General features: G+C 34.3%; 1 protein-coding gene across 1 annotated transcript; it reads left to right on the forward strand.

Annotated features, from left to right (window-relative positions):
- Nucleotides 1-405: 405 nt before the first annotated feature.
- Nucleotides 406-17,267, forward strand: LOC113051787 (two pore calcium channel protein 2-like). Its single transcript, XM_026215858.1, has 25 exons — nt 406-835; nt 2,947-3,005; nt 3,091-3,167; nt 5,685-5,862; nt 6,140-6,256; nt 6,692-6,798; nt 6,935-7,007; nt 7,435-7,534; nt 7,814-7,879; nt 8,219-8,283; nt 8,667-8,776; nt 8,898-8,979; nt 9,063-9,149; nt 9,892-10,011; nt 10,444-10,503; nt 10,731-10,859; nt 10,991-11,040; nt 11,111-11,210; nt 11,354-11,425; nt 11,498-11,571; nt 13,192-13,300; nt 13,551-13,633; nt 13,753-13,834; nt 14,227-14,318; nt 15,591-17,267. Exons 1-25 carry the CDS (start codon nt 676-678, stop codon nt 15,667-15,669), a joined length of 2,331 nt encoding a protein of 776 aa, XP_026071643.1. The 5' UTR covers nt 406-675; the 3' UTR covers nt 15,670-17,267.
- The last annotated feature ends 1,426 nt before the right edge of the window (nt 17,268-18,693 follow it).

An 18,693-nucleotide genomic window follows, 5' to 3' on the forward strand; every position in this document is an offset into this window, starting at 1 on the left:
TTTATGTACATGTAAATAAAATACCTTATTCCAGGGCGATACATTAATCTATTATTTAACTGTTTTATAACCCATTTTAAGAGTGTCGCCAGTAAATTCCCACGCTTGCTCAATCCAAATGAACTCTAATGAAAACTTAGAACAGGCTGAACTCTAGGCTCATAATTCTCCACCGTTCAGCTAGATTAAAATGACCCTACATTTAAAAACATCGCGGGTCTTTATTTGAGCGACAGAACGCTAGATAACACCAGTAGAGGATAGTGCACTTTCTTCAAATGAGTTGTTATATACTTGAGTGATTCTTTTGAACCGATTCTTCTGAACGAGTGGATTTTTGGAGAGCGAACTGGTTCATTGTAAAGAATCATTCGAACCGATTCGCCAAAGTGAAACTTACCTAGTGACGTGAGTGAGCGGAAAGTTTCCTTTGAGTGAGCGAGTAGAGGATATGGGAGGAGTTGACGTCTCCTGAAAACATACTGTTGCTCTCTCTGAAATGTTACTTAATGTAACACCGACTCAGTGCAGTGGGAATGTCTACTAGAGAGACTGTCACTTTATTTACAAACATGGACAGAAGCCTCGTTTAGGTGTGTCCTTCGTCACTACCGATATCTTTAACCCTGTTTGGGATTTATTTGGAATATTTGGAGACTTGAAGCCATTGTCTAGATGGAAGAAGAAGAGGCGCCGCTACTGACGAGCAGCATTAAGCGGAGCTCAGGTGATTATGGATCTCACGATGAAGGTCAACATGATCAACATGAAGAATCACCAGGATCAAGGCGACTGTCTTATTCAGCTACTGACGACTCGTACCATGTGCACGAGGGTACGTATGTATTCAGGAATCAGATTGTCCTGGGTCAAGTGTCCCGACTCTCCTTGTTCTGCTGTCTTGTAGTTTATTATATCTTATTCCTCACTTTTATTACATAGAAGTTTAAAAGGCTGTCCTCCGTCTTCTGGTGTCATATTCACCTTGGTTTCTGCCTTTGCTGTCAGACAAACAAACCTTGTCTTCTTATTGGCTCCGCAGGTCGTCTACTTTAACTTCATAGTTGTTTTTACTGCTTTCTAGAATTATGTATCAAATTACAATTGGAGATAGGTAGACATACTGAAAATCTTTTTTATTTATTTTTCATGTCCTCTAAGGGTAATTGATTTTACAGCAAGACCAGCACCCAAAAAGACAATTTACAATACATTAAAAATTACTAAATAAATAAATACACAGGACAACACAAAACCAAACAACTACCTGCTTCCACCTACTCCCCACCTGCCCAAATTTAGCAAAGAGATAATTTACCAAAGTAGGAATAAATGAATGTTTGTACCTGTCACAAATCTAAATCTTCTCCACATTTACATTAAAATTCAGTATGTTATCAGTCACACATCCCAAATACTTAAATGATTCCACAACCTCAACCTCCTGATCTTTAATAGTTGTTTTTTTATATCACTTTGATTACGCCTAAAATCAATATGCATGTCTTTTAGTTTTTAACACATTTATTTGCAGGAATGCATTATCACACCACTGAACACAATCGGCCATGGTTATTTTCATCTGCATGGAGGAGGCTGACAAAAGCTCAATCATCTTCATATTTTACAATAAGTCTATTCTCATGACTACTCCTGCAATCGTCAGTGTATAAAATATACAGAAGTGGAGAAAGCACACATCCCTGAGGGGACCCTGGGGATGAAGACAGTACCTCTGACAAACACCCATTGATCAATTATACAGAAATCCAAACCAAAGCTCAGAAGTTTCTCTATTAAAATGTGAGGTCGAATCGTATTAAAAGCAGATAAAAAATTATAATAAATACAATTCTGGAATGAGTCTTAATTCCCTCTAAATGCTTACGTACCAAATTCAAATGTATTGTTTAAAGTTAATCTGATACTTGTAAAATAATTTGTTTCACATTTTTAGCAGAAATTTGGGGTAGCAAAAGGTGTTTTGGGTGAATTTTGTTAAAATCTCGTCCATAGGCTACTTATTATAAAAATACAAAATACAATTCAGACATTATGTCAAGGTAATCTGAATGTTAAGTGGACAAGTTTGTTTTATTCTGTGATTTTGGCATATTTAGAAAATGTTTTTATCTTTGAAACATTAGTAAGCTAAATCAGTTATCATGAACTATCAATTAGCAGTACTTCTACAGCATGTATTAATCTAAGTTCGTTATAATCTCAACATTTATGAAAATTAAGATAACAACAGATACACTGTGAACTAACATCAACAATGACTTTTTTTTTTTATTAACATCAAAAAGGGAAATAAATGCCGAGAAAATACATTGCTGTTAATATATATAGTAATATGGTAAATATTTATTAATGCTATTCTATATCTCCAGTACGAAGTCAAATGAAAGTTTCAGTGGCTCTTTGCTCTTCTACGTGGTGTTATCACTCAAGCATGGTTTGGATTTGCTGGCTCATATCCTGTTGAGAAGTTTAGGTTTGGCATCTCCTGAATATCCTGTGACACTTAAAAATATGCTGATATTGGAGCCTGAAACATCTGCCTGTGCATAGTTTTACAATCAGAACATTTTTTCAAATCTGTGTAGAGGTCCAGGTCATTGAATGGTCCAGTAAATTTTGCACCAGATTTTGCTCTGCGACTACGAAGTGTAATATGGGAATGATTTTTGTGACATAAAAAAAAAAAAAAAAAAAAAAATCACTATTGTTGTGAAAACTACTATATTGTGTCTAGATTACAGAGAATGTAATAGTTTAACTTTGTTTAATATTACGAGATCTCCCATGCAAAATCTTTAAGGGAACTTTTTGCAAAATAAAATTAAAACATTTGAAAGAAAAAATCATGAAAAAAATGCACAACTAAAAATGTACTGTTTAACTTTTTGTAAAAAAAAAAAATAAAATTTTCATTTGACACAGATGCAGATGCAGACCTCTATATCCAGCAAGCCGCTGTATTTATTGAAGATGCAATTCAGGTTAATTAAAAATTTTTCATAATTTCTGTATTTTTATATTGATTGAATGTATATCTAATTTCTCTGTTTGTGCTCTTTCCCATAGTATCGATCCATTAATCACAGGGTAGATTCTGGGTCCTTACGGTTGTATAGATGTTATTATTCCAAAATATGTCAGTGGTAAGCAAGCAGAAATTGATGCTTTTTATCAAAATATTTATTTATTTATTTTTATTTTTTGTCATGTGCCATACAAAGCCTGAGCATTTGAGAAACGGAGTTGGGACACTCCCATAGGCTTCCACAGGAACTGAGGAATGTGGAAGTAAAGCGTGTCATGGAGCAACCAATAGTTCCAAACAACCAATAGTTTCAGTATTGAAGCACATACATTTCAGTGCTTCTCAAGCACATTCGCCAGAAAGTTGAGGCATATTAACGCATTAGTTTACCTCTCGGAAATCTGGCCAGTAGGTGTATTTTATGAAACGCATTATTCTTAAAGTTTAGTTTTAGATAATAGGGAGTTGTGCTATATTTGCAGTTAGATAACATGAGAAACACCTTAATAGACTGCCCATTAAATACAAATGCCCATTAAATAAAAAAAAAAAAAATACAAGAAAGAGTTTCCCTGAATGCAGTTGGTTGTCTTGTTTAACTTTAACTAACTGTTTAACTTCGCATTTAAACAGTTAATAGCAAACACTTAAACTAATGACAAAACACACATACAGTAGCTGATTCAGAAGTGGCAGATTGTCGTAGCAAAGTCAGAATGACTTCCTCTCCTAGGTTCACGAAACGGTCGTCCGCAAATGAGTTGCATTTCTGTTGTAACTAATCTTAAATAATCCTAAATGCATCTACTTTCTGAAGGCCAAATAAAGTGCTTTTGCTCTTAGGATTTGAGACTTTAGTTAACTTTTCAGATCTTCTTTATGCCCCAAGAGCTTGTAACACTCCATAGAGAAAGGAAAAAATTAAATCGCTTCATATGGCCCCTTTAAACAGCTATACGGGCGTCTAGTGGTTAAATCATGGTATTACATAGAAAATATAATTTTTCTGGATACCTTGCTAATTTGCCACTTTGCACTGGAATTTAAATTTTTTTTCTCTATTTTAACCTTAAATACTACAATATTTGTTATATAAATAATAAGCATCTTAGAAAAAGAAAAAAGTAATGCTGTCTCTTCATCACTCCCCAGAACAAAATGTGATTGTAAAATGTAGTCAGCATGTATCGATACACAATAAATGCACATGATGCGTTGAAAATATAGTGAAACTTCTGTCTATCCTTCTTAAACCCATTCAAACATATTGACAGCATGGAGTTGTTTGGAACTATTGAGAGCTCCATGAACCATGTGACTATGTGGCAGCAAGACCAAAGCGTGTCGCAACTCGTTTCTCAACGGCTCTGACAAATGCAAAACAAAGTAACTATGGCAATACTGGAATTGTGAAAAATTGCTTCATAGACTTGTATAGACATTGGTAATTGGATTTCAGTTGATATCAGTATTTGTTTTCTAAATCTTGATATTGTTGATCAAACCCGGCAGTAACAGGACAGATCATAGTTTAAGAGCCTTGATTTAAGTCATTACTCAATTTTGACCAAATGTGTGAGCACTTTGTTTTTCTTTTTTATTGTGTAGTTGAGTAATGACTGAAAATCAAAGCTCTTAAACTATGATCTGTCCTGTTACTGCTGGATGTATACTGTACTACAGTATATTGTAGCTTTATTGTTTTTTTAACTGGTGAAAACTATATTTATTAGGTTGTGGACAGATGGTCTAACTGGTTCACTTTAAAGTTAAAAAAATGTATCTTTTAGCAAATATATACATGCGCATATATATATATATATATATATATATATATATATATATATATATATATATATATATATATATACAAACACAAACACACACACACACACACACACACATTGTGTAAAGAAAGTATTCAGACCCCCTTAAATTTTTCACTCTTTATTATATTGCAGCCATTTGCTAAAATAATTTTATCATCACATTAATGTACACACAGCATTCCATATTGACAGAAAGACACAGAATTGTTGACATTTGGGCTGCTGTAACTACATAAATGAGGGGAAAAAATGAACTTAAATGATTTTAGCAAATGGCTGCAATATAACATTAATATAAAATTTAAGGGGGTCTGAATACTTTCTGTACCCACTGTACACACACACACACACACACACACACCTTTTTTCTTTTTTTTTCTGGAAAAACAAATACAAATGAACCAGTCAGTTCCAGTGGACCACATCGAGTCTCACTCCCACATTTTTTTTGTCATTCAAGAAGTCTCTTCTTTACTTTGATATGTCACAGTAAGGAAGAAAAAGTAATTTTATGTGCAATATATTTGTTTTGGATATTAGAAGTTCTAAATGGCCTATAATTTACTTTACTATTGAGTGAAAAAGTTCATTCAAACCTTGTGTGTCATGACAAGACATGTCACATGTATTGTGCAAGTTATTTTCTTGATAGCATGACACATACTGCATTATACTGGACAGACAACTTTCCTGTAATTATATTGACCTACGTATGGCCTCTAGCTGTTTATGTGGTATGTTTCTCTCTGTCAATATCAGTTACGCACTGTTATTTGATCTGCTTTCCCACACTCTCTTTCTTGAAGGGCATTGGGGTTCACGATTGCTGTTGTACTGGCACTGGCTTTCATTGAGAGACCCTCCTCTCTGACTTACACCTCGGACATTCGTTTCAAACCCAAACCCTGGGAGCCACCCTGTGGACTGACGGAGGGGATCGAGATGGTCTGCCTTTGTATCTTCATCTTAGATTTCACTGTGAAGGTAGGAATCTAAAAATAGATTCAGTTCACTTTTGGGATATCACTAACCATAATCTTTACCTAATATGTCTGTCATTATTTGTCATTCAGACCTGTATGACTTTCTTTTTTGTATGGAATACAATGTCCAAATGGTTCTTTTCCATTTTTGGTGAACTATCCCTTTAACCGTTGAACTGACCTATCACAGTACCCTAACTGTTAACATTTGTTTTGTAATGTTTAAGTTCTTTAATATGATATTAAGAAATATACCAGATATATTGTTTGTTTTGCAGAGTTATCTGATAGGATGGGAGGAGTTTCGTATGAACAAATGGCTGATTGGTTATGTAGTAGTGATTACAGCATCAGTTATTGATTGGATGTTGAGTGTTAGCATGCTGTGCAATGAGGTGAGTTCATGAAAACTGTATTACAGAGTTGCTTATTTACTGTGACTCTTTACACCATAACAGTATTTACACTATAGAAAATCGTGTATACCTCAACCTGTTGTGTGCTTTATTGATACATTGATAATTGATTTCTTTATTTTATTTTTAATTAGCATTTACAGTCTTCATTACACTTATAATAAAACTCATAATTTACTTGCCCTCATTTGAAAAACAGACCTAAATTGAAGTTGTATTTGAAATCTTTGCCTCCATTGTCACTCAAATCTCATTCGCATAAGCACATCAAATACAACCTTAGGAAAATTAAATGTTCATGTTTGGACAATCTATTCCTTCATAATATTAAATATAATAAGTAAATACTGATAATGTATCAGGCAGCTGTCAGCGTCAGGTCCGTTGATTGTAATGTTGTCATTCTTCCCACAGAATTTAAGAGTCAGGAGACTAATTCGACCATTTTTCCTCTTGCAAAACTCTTCCCTTATGAAGAAAACTCTAAAATGTATCAAAAGGACTCTTCCAGAAATAGCAAGGTAATAAAAAAAAATTCTGCATTTAATTCCTTATTTTCACTTTACAATTTGTATGCAGTTCATTCTAATATTATAATAAAAAAAATGATGATCGTAAATGTTATCATTTATTTATTTATTTTTTTCTCTGTTTCAGTGTTATCCTGCTTTTGGCATTACACATCTGCTTATTCACCATGATTGGAATGCTGATCTTTTCCAAATCAGATGTAAGAAGTGATCACATCTCTATCGTATAATTTCTGTCATGCTTACATGGGCCCACTTTTTGATTTAAACAAACCCCTACATTCTGCCACATAACTCATCCCTAGAATTTGGGCTTTGGACATAAATGACCTGAGTCATATTTAGAGATCGCAATATAAAGGCTTGGGTGTGGGATCTGTGACATTGGCCAGTTTAGATATATCTTCCTCAATATATTTGTTTTCCAGTACGAACATCTAAACATCTTCAAAATCAAGATTGAAAAATGTAACAAAATTGAGTGAATTTATACTTAAAGCAAGAACAAATATTTGTCAGTGGGGTATGAAACCTGTTTCCCTTTGAATTAAGTGCTTTTTTTATTTTTATTTTCACTTTTATCCAAAGTGAATTGCTACAGTTGAGTGAATGGATATGTTTCTGCAGGACCCTAAGAAGAATGGAGAATGGGAAACCTACTTCAAAAACATGCCAAAGGCCCTGTCTTCTCTGCTAGTGCTGCTAACAACAGCCAATAACCCAGACGGTACGTCTTCATTTGACTGTAAATGTTATTAAAGTCTCTCATTAGGTGCAAATCTCTGAAAGATAAGGTTTTAGATGGTCAGTGACACAGATGACATTTTGACACCGCTGTGTTGAATTCTCAGTCATCTCTGGCTAATTGCAGTAACCACATGACACGATGTCTTGTGAACTTTCACAGGTGTCTGTATTTGTTACAAATTTGAAATTGCCTACAATGGCCTACAACGTCTCTTGTAGTCTGTGTTCATTACAACATGTTTTCTCCCTCTCTCAACAGTCATGATTCCAGCATACTCTCTGAACCGTGCCTATTCTATCTTCTTTATACTCTTTAGTGTGTTTGGTAAGTTTTAATGGCATATCAGATCAGTCACTCACACACACACACACATTCATACATGCATACATACACTACTGGTCAAAACTTTGGAATAATATAAGATTTGTTAATATTTCAGAAATAAGTCTCTGAAAACTCTTTTCTGTTACAGGAATAAATTGCATAAAATTTGCATAAAATTTAAATTGGTTTAAAATATTTACTCTGTTTTTTATCAGCTTTGATGAGCATAAGACTTAAGACTCATGGATTAATTTACACACACTGCAGTTAATATTAATTGCATTCGAAACTTTCCACCAGCATTAAACACTGACATTCTATTTTTTTTTTTTTTTTCAGGAACATATTTGTTAATGAATCTAATGACGGCAATTATTTATAACCAGTTCAGGGGATATTTACTGGTGAGTGACAATTACGTGACTTACAATTACTTAGACATTGTTTTAGGAATTAGGTGCTTGTTGGCTAAAGGAATAATTTAGCAATCTATATTCTGTTATTATTTCCAAACTTTTTTTTTTTTTTTTTGCTTCTCCTTGGAGCACAGAATGTCTTTTTATAATTTCCAAGCTTCTTCTTTCCATACAACAAAACTGACCAGGGGCCATCAAGCTCCAAAAAATAAATAAATAAAATAAAATAATGATAGTTATTATAATTTACACATATGCACACATATGATACACTGTTTTTCAAGTCTTCTTAAGACATTTGTTTTTTGTATGGAAAAGAGTCTGATTTTATTTTATTTTTTAATTATTGATGTTATCATCTGTGTGTTTAGATGTCGATTCAGACGTCTATAATCAGGAGGCGTCTGGGTATTCGGGCTGCATTCGAGGTGCTGTGTTGTCCAGGCCGAGGGCACACCAGCACTCAGTCTGAAGGCCATGTGTAAGATCAAGTCCTCTCCAACATTGAAGTCTTTCTTCCTAATAGCAAGCATTCACTCGTATTCGTGTCTCTGATGTGGTGTTTTATGTCTTGTCACGTGACTTTTCCTGTTGCTGTTTAGGGAGCAAGTGGCGGTGAACATGTTTCTGCAGGTCATGGATAGAGTCCACATGAAGTCTTACTGCAGACAGGCTATCATTAAGGTCAACACAGATAGCAAATGGTTTCTTCAAGTAAAAAGTGTGTGCCATGGTTAATTGTTTGACCTATCTTTTGTTTCCTCCAGGCGGCTCAGGAATTCCCAGATGGCTTCATTAATGGCGAGACCTTCCAGAGGCTTTTTACTGAGCTGGATAAAGATTTTATGAAAGAGGTCTGATCATTTATGTTTGTGGATCAGTCTTAATTCAGGAAGTCACTGTTTTTAAATATTTTTTAGAAGTCGGCTTAAAATAGTATTAGATTTATTAGGGTACGGTGCATGGCTGGGTTGGCCAAGTAGAGATTTGGTTCCCTTGCATATTATGAGTTTATGAGAATTTGTATCTGAATGACACAAAGAGAATTAGCTGTATGGCAATTCACAGAAACTCAACACAGTCACAGAATGAGGAACCTGATTAGTCCAATGCGACAACAAAACATGCAAGAATAGATAGCTGTTTAAAGTTTGCATCTCGGAAGTTTGCTGCATTTTGTTTAGCTCCTTTTAAATAAATACAATTAATAGTGCGTTCTTGAAAATAATGTGTTCTTCAACCATAGTCCAGACAAATGAGTTAAATTGTTTTACTAAATAAAATAATGTATAATAACACATAATATAATATCATTTTCACACCGAAAATTAACACTGTAGTTTTTTAAAGGAAATGCCCCATTTTTTTTTCATGTTTCATTGTGTTAATGAGTAATTCATCTTCAAAAATGGAGTGTACAATTAAACCAGACTTAGATCGGACTTTCTTTGAATTTCATTTAATTCTTTTACTTAATTTAAATTGAATAAGTTGAACTGGAATTTTAAAAAGTGGTTTCACTCTTGGTTTAATTCTGAATTTAACTTTGGTGTCAACAGACACAGTGACTGTTCTGTTTTTGTCTTTTCCCTGCAGCATCCACCAAAACCGGAGTACAGTTCTCCTATCCTGCAGCAGATCCAGTATATGTTCGGTCACTTTTATATTGTTGTACTGGGGAACGTTGTCGCTCTTGCAAATGTCATTTGTATTTGTGTAAGAAATCGTTTTTCCTCTGACTTGATTTGATTATTGCATACATCACCCTACATAAAGAACATTACATACATTTCCAGATTTCAGGAGATCAAAACCAAATTAGTTGTTCACCACCTAGTGGTTCATGATGGTGCTGCAAAGGGCTCTTGAGAGAGAAATGCCAAATTAAATGGAATTTCATTTAAATGTATATATATATATATATATATATATATATATATATATATATATATAAATAATAGAACATTATTTGAAATCAAATCAGAAAATCATTTTAATCATTTTGTTCACAAAAATAGATTGCAACGACTATAATATACATCAAAATGGTGCCAACCTGTGTATATGTATAGTATATGCAAAAAGCATTATTTCAAATCTTTGAATCTTGGAAGTTTATGTTTAATATGTGTTATTGTTTTTCTGCAGACTGTCTTGGTTCTGAATTCAGAGAAATCTGCCTCAGAGAAAAATAACTTCTATATGGAGGTGACTGTTTCATGCATTGAATACATACAATTCATGTTGCTGTAATAATTTAATTTCATATAGAAATATTAGTGGTTGGTTGGTAAAAAAAAAATTTCCTTGTGTTTTGCTAGATTTTTAGACCATGCCCTGGTGTTTTCCCAGCAATAGTTGATATATATGTTTTCTAAATTTGAGTATGGTTCTAAAAAAATGAATGTACTGTAAATATATTTTCTGTCTTTTAGATCCTGAACTGTATTTTCATCCTCTACTATTTAATTGAGATGCTGCTGAAAATAGTGGCTTTTGGTTGGAAAGGTTACCTGTCTTACAGGAATAACATTTTTGATGGATTCCTCACTGTTCTTCTTCTGGTAACATTTTCGTTATTATTTATTTATTTACTGCTATTTCAAATTATCATTAGGAATTTTGTGGCATGCATAGCGGTTTAGGTGGTGAAGGCAGTAATCGCAGGCATATGTTTTTCATTTATTCTCAACAGGCAATTCAGATCGCCATATTCATCACCTACAGGATTCCAAATGAGGACATGTAAGTGAGCTCAGTTTGAAGAACAAATAATCTGATCTCTTAATCTGACATTTTACTCTTACCTTAACAGGGATCCGGATCAAGGACGTGTGATAGTTTTGTGGGAGATGGTGCGACTGGTCAACATGTTGATTGTTTTCCGTTTCCTCAGGATCATTCCAGAAATCAAGGTTGGTCATGGGCTTCTCACATTAATCATCACGTTAATCTCATAAATGCACACAAGGTGTGTCGATACTACAGCTATGCTAAACATACTGGCACCATTTACATACCCTAAAGTCTTTTTTTTGTGTGTGTGTGCACGCTTTAGTTGATGGCCGTGGTGGCCAGCACTCTTGTGGACCTGGTGAAAAACTTACGGGCATTTGCTGGCATTCTACTGGTGAGTGAATAGACTCGGACAGCTTCATCAGGTTGAGGTTGGTCTCTTCACTTGTTCATTTCTCTGATGCAGGTGGTGTACTATGTGTTTGCAGTTCTTGGCATCTGGCTTTTCAAGGGAGCCATAACACCTCCATTAAACATGAGGTACTGTTCATCAACTGCACATTTAAGAGGAAACATAAACATACACGAAAAACTGTATTGTGAGCTAATCTTACAGTTTAAAAGAACGGTTTTCTTTTTGTGCGTCATTTAGAATGTACTTTATTCATCTGATTCCATAACAGTCTTCAGTTTCACTTGATCCTTCAGAAATCAAATCATTATTATCATATGGCGATTATGCTCAAAAAACATTTCTTATTATCTGAACTGTGGCAAAACTCTGATACCCGTCTTCTAAGCAAAAACTGTAGAAAAGCAAATGGACAGGCTACATATCGCTCTTCAAATGTTTAAAGGCTCTCTTACATCTTACCAAACTGCTGTTAAGTGTGTGCGAAAACTGCATATTTTTGACCCTGGACCACAAAATAAGTCTTAAGTGTCCGTTTTTCGAAATTGGGATTTATGAATAATATGAAAGCTGACAATATTTGGCCGAGGTTACAACTATTAGAAAATCTGAGGGTGGAAAAAATACTGAGAAAATCACCTTTGAAGTTCTCCAAATAAATTCTTAGCAATGTATATTACTAATAAAAAATTAAGTTTTCATATATTTACAAATTATTTAAAAATGTACTAAATATCTTCATTGAACATGATCTTTAATTCATATCCTAATGATTTTTTGCCATAAAATAAAAATTTATCATTTTGACCCCATACAATGTTTTTTTGGCTATTGCTAGTTTTTTTCAGTTCAATACTTTTTTCAATAATTTGAGATTTCTCAGTATATACGCCCTAATTTGGACAGTTTTTATTAATTTTCAGATCTTCACAGGTGCGGAACCTAGGTGTTCTTGTCAACCAGCATTTAAAATTCGATAAACATATCTCCTCCGCAATCGGATCCAGTTTCTACCAACTTCATCTCTTGTGTAAAATCAGAGACTTTCTCACTCCCGAAACTCTAGAAATGGCTGTTCATGCGAATGCTACATCTCGACTAGATTACTGCAGTTCCTTATATTGCAGTATATCTAAATCTCAGATTGCGTGGTCCAAAGCGCACGCTGCAGCTAGGCTTCTTGTGAAGTGTCGCAAACACGAACACATCACTCCAATTCTCAGATCTCTACACTGGTTGCCGGTTCATAAGAGAACAGACTTCAAAATTTGTTAATAAATCTTTACATAACCTAGCTCCTGTCTACTTCTCTGAACTCCTTCATTCATACACTCCATCTAGAAGCCTGAATCTTGCGACCAGAGTTTGTTGGTAGTTCCACACACTAGAATTAAGTGTAGAGGGGAGCATGCATTTGCGGTGGCAGGACCATGACTTTGGAATACCCTGCCTTTTACAAATTAGAATGGCCCCTTCTCTGTTTTTAAGTCCCTGATAAAAATCGATATGTTTTCCTCAGTGTACTAATTACCATTAGTCTTTTTTTTTTGTTTGGTTGTTTTTTTAAACAGGTTGTTCATATTTTTTTTATCTGGTTTGCTTTCTGTGTATGTTTTTTTTTTTTTTTTACTCTCTTTTCTGTAAAGTACGTTGGTCAGCCTATTGGCTATACAAATAAAATGAAATTGAAATATTATTTTCATAGTTTTTAGATCTGAGCCTCTTCTTTCTCTATGCTCTCCTTTCAGTCTAATCTCCAACTACAGCATAGAAAACAAAACGGATGGCCCCTTCAGCATGGATTGTGGCACTTTTGAACAGCTGGAGTACTGGCCCAACAACTTCGATGATTTCGCTGTAAGTTGCACAGAGGACTACTATAATAAGCATGTATGAGGAATACGTAGTCAGTGGATTTGACCAAATTTGCTAGGTTTATAGTTTTAAATTGTGTTAATGTTAGGTTTAAATAGGTTCATGTTTTCAGAATTGTTTTTAAAATATTATTCATGACTATATATCTGTTTAGTTTTTAAATAATTTAGGTTTAAACCTACATAACATTTTGGAACAATGTAAATGTATTCTTCCCGTCATATTTTTCCAGTCCTCTCTGGTTCTGCTCTATAACATCATGGTAGTGAATAACTGGCACGTTTTCACGGATGCATACAGCAGATACACTACAGAGTAAGCTAGACATCCTACACACACACACACACACACACACACACTGTCTCTGTCTTCAACATATTTGCTTTACCTTAACAGAGTTTTTTTTAATTTGTACCCATAATTCTTCTTGTCAGGTGGTCCTTAGTGTACTTTGTGGCCTGGTGGTTGACATCTTCAGTCATGTGGGTCAACCTATTTGTGGCACTCATTTTGGAGGTATGTAGACTGACCATAATAACGTTATTGAAAGACATTCCTAGTCTTAATGTGAACAATTTTTATGACTGAAATCTGATGAACTACGTAACAAATTATCAATAGCTTATTATTATTATTTTTTATTAATTTTCTTCTTTTTCAAACCAGTAAAGCACACACCTTTCCCACAGCTGGTCACAGTGCTGATTGCTTATACAACACTGAAACCAATACTAACCTCCAAACCTAATCTTAATAACAGTAGTAACACATCCTGTTAGTTTGCACTACTGTTTAGCACGCTCAGATCATGAACTGAATCAGTGAATTCAGACCTTTTCTTGACAGAGCAGTTAATTTGTTTCTAAGCATGCTAGTTATATGTTGTTTTTCTTCCCTCCTTTGTTCAGAACTTCACCTATAAGTGGGACCGCAGCAATGCTCTCTCTGTCGAGGATGTGGAGAGAATTGCCTATCAAAGCACTGTACAGCTTATTTTCAGGTATGAATGAAGATATTCGGAAAGTTCTTATCATTGATTTTAGAGACCTGGGAGAAAACAAGTAGTAGGATTTTACTGACCATTAGCTCTAAAAACAGCAAAAATGTCCACTTTAATATGAATCTGTGAGAATAGGCAGAATAGGATCAATAGAACTGTTTCAGATTTGATTGTTAAATATTTTGTGAACACCATCAAGTCAGCCCTGTCAGAATGTTTGTCTCACTGGTGATAATTCAAGAGATAAATTTGAAAGGAAGTGAATTATTATTATTATTATTATTTTAATAATCGGTTCTTTTTGAATCTCACAGTGTTGATCTTAATTGAGTTATACAGTATGGAATGGAAAAAAAAAATGTTGTAGACAAAATGGAAGCATGAATGAATGGTAATGGAATGAATATGTTAAACAAATTATTACAAAAACACTTTGTATTTAAGCATGTATTTTTGTCCTTTGCAGTCCTATAGCCTGTCAGTGATTTATAGTTGTATTTTGATTGTATGTGATTTTATGGGCACAAACGAGTATACCTTAGCTCCAGTACTTGACCGAATTTTCCTGAGGCTCCTCTGCTCAGTATTTCAGGCTGCGTTGTGCTCTTTCCTCACAGCTTTCCCTCACATTCCTCTCTGATTAAATAAGGCTAATGATTTAATTTAGTGGAATGTGGTGTGGTATATCCTGATGTTTATCACTCTTAACCATTCTAGAAATCATAGTACAATAAAAAGATAATTGTGCTAAAAACCATAAATCTTTATTTTGAAATAATGTAAGTAGTTTTTTTCTTCCTGTGGCTGGGTGGCCCAGAGGGAACTTACTTACTAACTAACTTAAAAAAAAAAAAAAAAAGATTTGTAAACAAGCCCTCCATGACTTTTATTTAGAAATACTACAGTCTACTGAAATGAAATGAAAATGAAACCTTCTGTCATTATTTACTTATACAGGTTTGGAACAACTTGAGATTACGTTTCTTCCTTTTTCTCTTCTATTGAACACACGCACACAAAATATATTTTGAAGAATGCTGATAACCAAACAGTTGACGGTAGCATCTGACTTTCATAGTATGAAGAAGAAGAAAAAAAAAAAAAAAAAACCTTGGCTTCTGTCAACTGATCGATTTTCAACATTCTGCAAAATATATCATGAAGAAATTAACCCTTACAGACTTTGAACAAGTTGGAAAGTGAGTAAATGATGAGAGAGAAATTATAGTTTGGTTGTTTAAATACCTGATTTTGCCCATCCTCTGTTTTCAGAGAGCATGTCCAAGAGCCAACAGAAGAAGAGTTACTAACTCAACTTCAACAACATCCTCATCTGCACCTCTCCCGGTGACCCTAAACTCACCCCCCTCACCTCCAAACTCACAGGACGCCTTTAATTCATAATTACACCAAAACACCCAGAATCCTTCACGACTGCATCTTGTCTGTGTAGGCCTTATGTTTACATATCCATCCATTTTGGAGGGCCTGTTTCCCATTATAGGAGCTGTGTTGCTTCAGGTCAGCCTGGGAAAGGATGTATGTGTTTTTAACAGAGCGTCACACAGTTAATGTTTGGAGGAACTTTGATTTATAAAGAGGCTTTAGCTCAAGTCACTCCTGCTGCTGGAGTCCCAGAGTTTTTATTGTATGTTGAAGACAACCTGTAAATTACAGTAGTGTTCATGACCTAATGTCTGGAAGGAATTCATTCTTTATTTCTTTTTTTTTCTTTTTTGAGAAACCAAACACATTTTTTCCTGAATTTTATGATATTAATATTTTTATTTATTTTTGTAAGCCTACTACAATCACCAAAAAAAAAGAAAAGAAAAAAAAAATCTATAGATTGTTTTAAAAATAGTGGAAACAAAGGGACATAACTCATTACGGTGTTAAATATTTTTAGCTGTTTTATTAATTTGTAGATTCTGTATTTTTGACTGTGCCATTATGTTTGTTCAGTGCTTTTATTTATATTAGATTTTACTGTATATTTTACAGAAATCGGTATGGGTAAATCTCTCAAAAACTGTTAAGAAATGTTTTCAGATCATATTTCACCCACCAAAAAATAAACTAGGAAGGGAAATTGATTAATTTTACTGTAATGTGATATGATATGGGCAGACTGGTTAGAGATGACAGAAAGGCAACAGTAACTCAAACACTCGTTACAACCAAGGTATGCAGAATACCATCTCTGAATGCACAACACGTCGAACCCTGAAGGAGATGGTCTGGAGCAGCAGAAGACCACACCTGGGGGGCCGCTCCTGTCAGCTAAGAACAGGAAACGGAGACTACAATTACAACAGACCTGTTTAAAGTTTGCCAATGAACATCTTAATGATTCTCGGCTTGGGAGAAAGTGCTGTGGTCAGATGAGACCAAAAATTAGTTCTTTGCCATTAACTCGACTTTTCGTGTTTGGAGGGAGAGAAATGCTGACTTTGACCCCAAGAACACCATCCCTGCAGTCAAGCAAGGGTCAAATGGATGGGGCCATGTACTGTTAAATCTTGGATGAGAACCTCCTTCCCTCAGCCAGAACAATGAAGATGGGCCATGGATAGTCTTCAAGGATTACAATGACCCTAAACATACCACCAAGGCAACGAAGGAGTGAATCATGAAGAAGCACATTAAGGTCATGGAGTGGTCTAGCCGGACCTCAATCCTATAGAAAATCTGTGGAAGGAGCTGAAACTTACCAAATGACAACCAAGAAACCTTAAGGATTTAGAGAGAATCTGGAAAGAGGAGTGAACCAAAATCCCTCTTGAGATGCGTGCAATCCTGGTGACAAAAAAAAAAAGAAGAAAAAAACGTCTTAACTCTGTGCTTGCCAACAAGGGTTTCTGCACCAAGTACTACAGTAAGTTATGTTTTGCTCGGGGATCAAATACTTATTTCACTCACTGAAATGCAAATAAATTTCTAACCTTCATATAATGTGTTTTTTCTGGATCTTTTGTTTTATATTCTGCCTCCATATATGTTAAAATATACCTACTATAAAAAAAAATTGTATGATTATTTTTTGTAAGTGGGCAAACTTGCAAAATTAGCCAGGGACCAAATAAATATTTTCCCCAATGTATAGTTATATATAATCAATTATTAGATTAAGCCATTTGTAATATGTGTGTGCGACGTGCTTCAGGGTGAACTGTATCAGTGGCTTAATGGGTAGTGGTAAACTTAATTCAAATTCAGGAACCACTATTACAAAATGTTGGAAATTGCTTTAATACATTCAAATAGTCTGAATGTTTAACCTTTTGCAGCTTATGTGAAAATTTTTTGAATAGTGTGCAATAAAAAAAAAATGCTAAAAAAAAGCATAATTTTTTTTTCTAATTTGTTTATATTATCATTAAAATGCAAAAAAAAAAAAAAAGCATAAAAAAAGTTTTTTTATGTTTATATTATGCTTATAATGCAAAAAAAAAAAAAAAAAAAAGCATAATCTTTTTTTCTAATTTATGTTTATACTTTTAATTTAAAAATAAATATTGTTCACATATTCATCATTTTAACAAGATTTTTGACTTACATGTGGCAAGTTGTGTCACTGGATAGGTCATATTTCCAAGGCCCTGTGTTATAGGCATGCACTTTTAAGTTGTATTTGATTTCCAAATTGTCTTTGCCTACAGAGGAGAACTTGAAAAGCACCGCTTACCTCACTCTGCCCTGTATAACATTAAGGTATATTAGTGCCCTACCTTATTTTGCTAGCCATGTCAATAACTATGGTCATATTGTTTGTAAATTATTTAACATGTTTACTCAGTATTATTCATTCATCTTGTATTTCAGTTACAATGTCAAACTTAAACCATGCAGGACTGACATGGTCAGAATTGCTTGGCAGCGATAAATGGCTTTAAACATTCAAATCTAGATTATTGATCTTTTTAAAGTGTAGTTTACACAGTCTGATTGTGAAGGCTTTAAATAATAAACAAGCTGTTCTTCTGAGGAATGCCTTTTTCAGCTGTGAGGAGATCCATATTGCTCTGGAATGTGTGGAGCTGCCAAAGAGATTTTAAACTCGGTTGTCATATATTATTATTATTATTATTTATTTTATTAATATTTTTATTTTTTTGTGACAGAACTTTTTGCTTAAGTACTAATTTCAGTTTTAAATGAACCGCTAAAGTAAGAAAAGTACTTATGTCAAATATATTTATTATGCAATATAAAGACTTTTAGGGGTCTAAGCTGTTTTTCCATTTAGGTGACAGATATTGTGAATTACCCCTAACTTTTGACATACATGCTCAGGGCAAGTCCTGCAATCTTACCGTATGTGTACAGTATACTGAGCACTGCTGTTCGGTTGGATTGCTTGGGGCCAAATTTC

The sequence above is a fragment of the Carassius auratus genome, chromosome 32 (genome assembly GCF_003368295.1).
Source record: "Carassius auratus strain Wakin chromosome 32, ASM336829v1, whole genome shotgun sequence".
Lineage (NCBI taxonomy): Eukaryota > Metazoa > Chordata > Actinopteri > Cypriniformes > Cyprinidae > Carassius > Carassius auratus.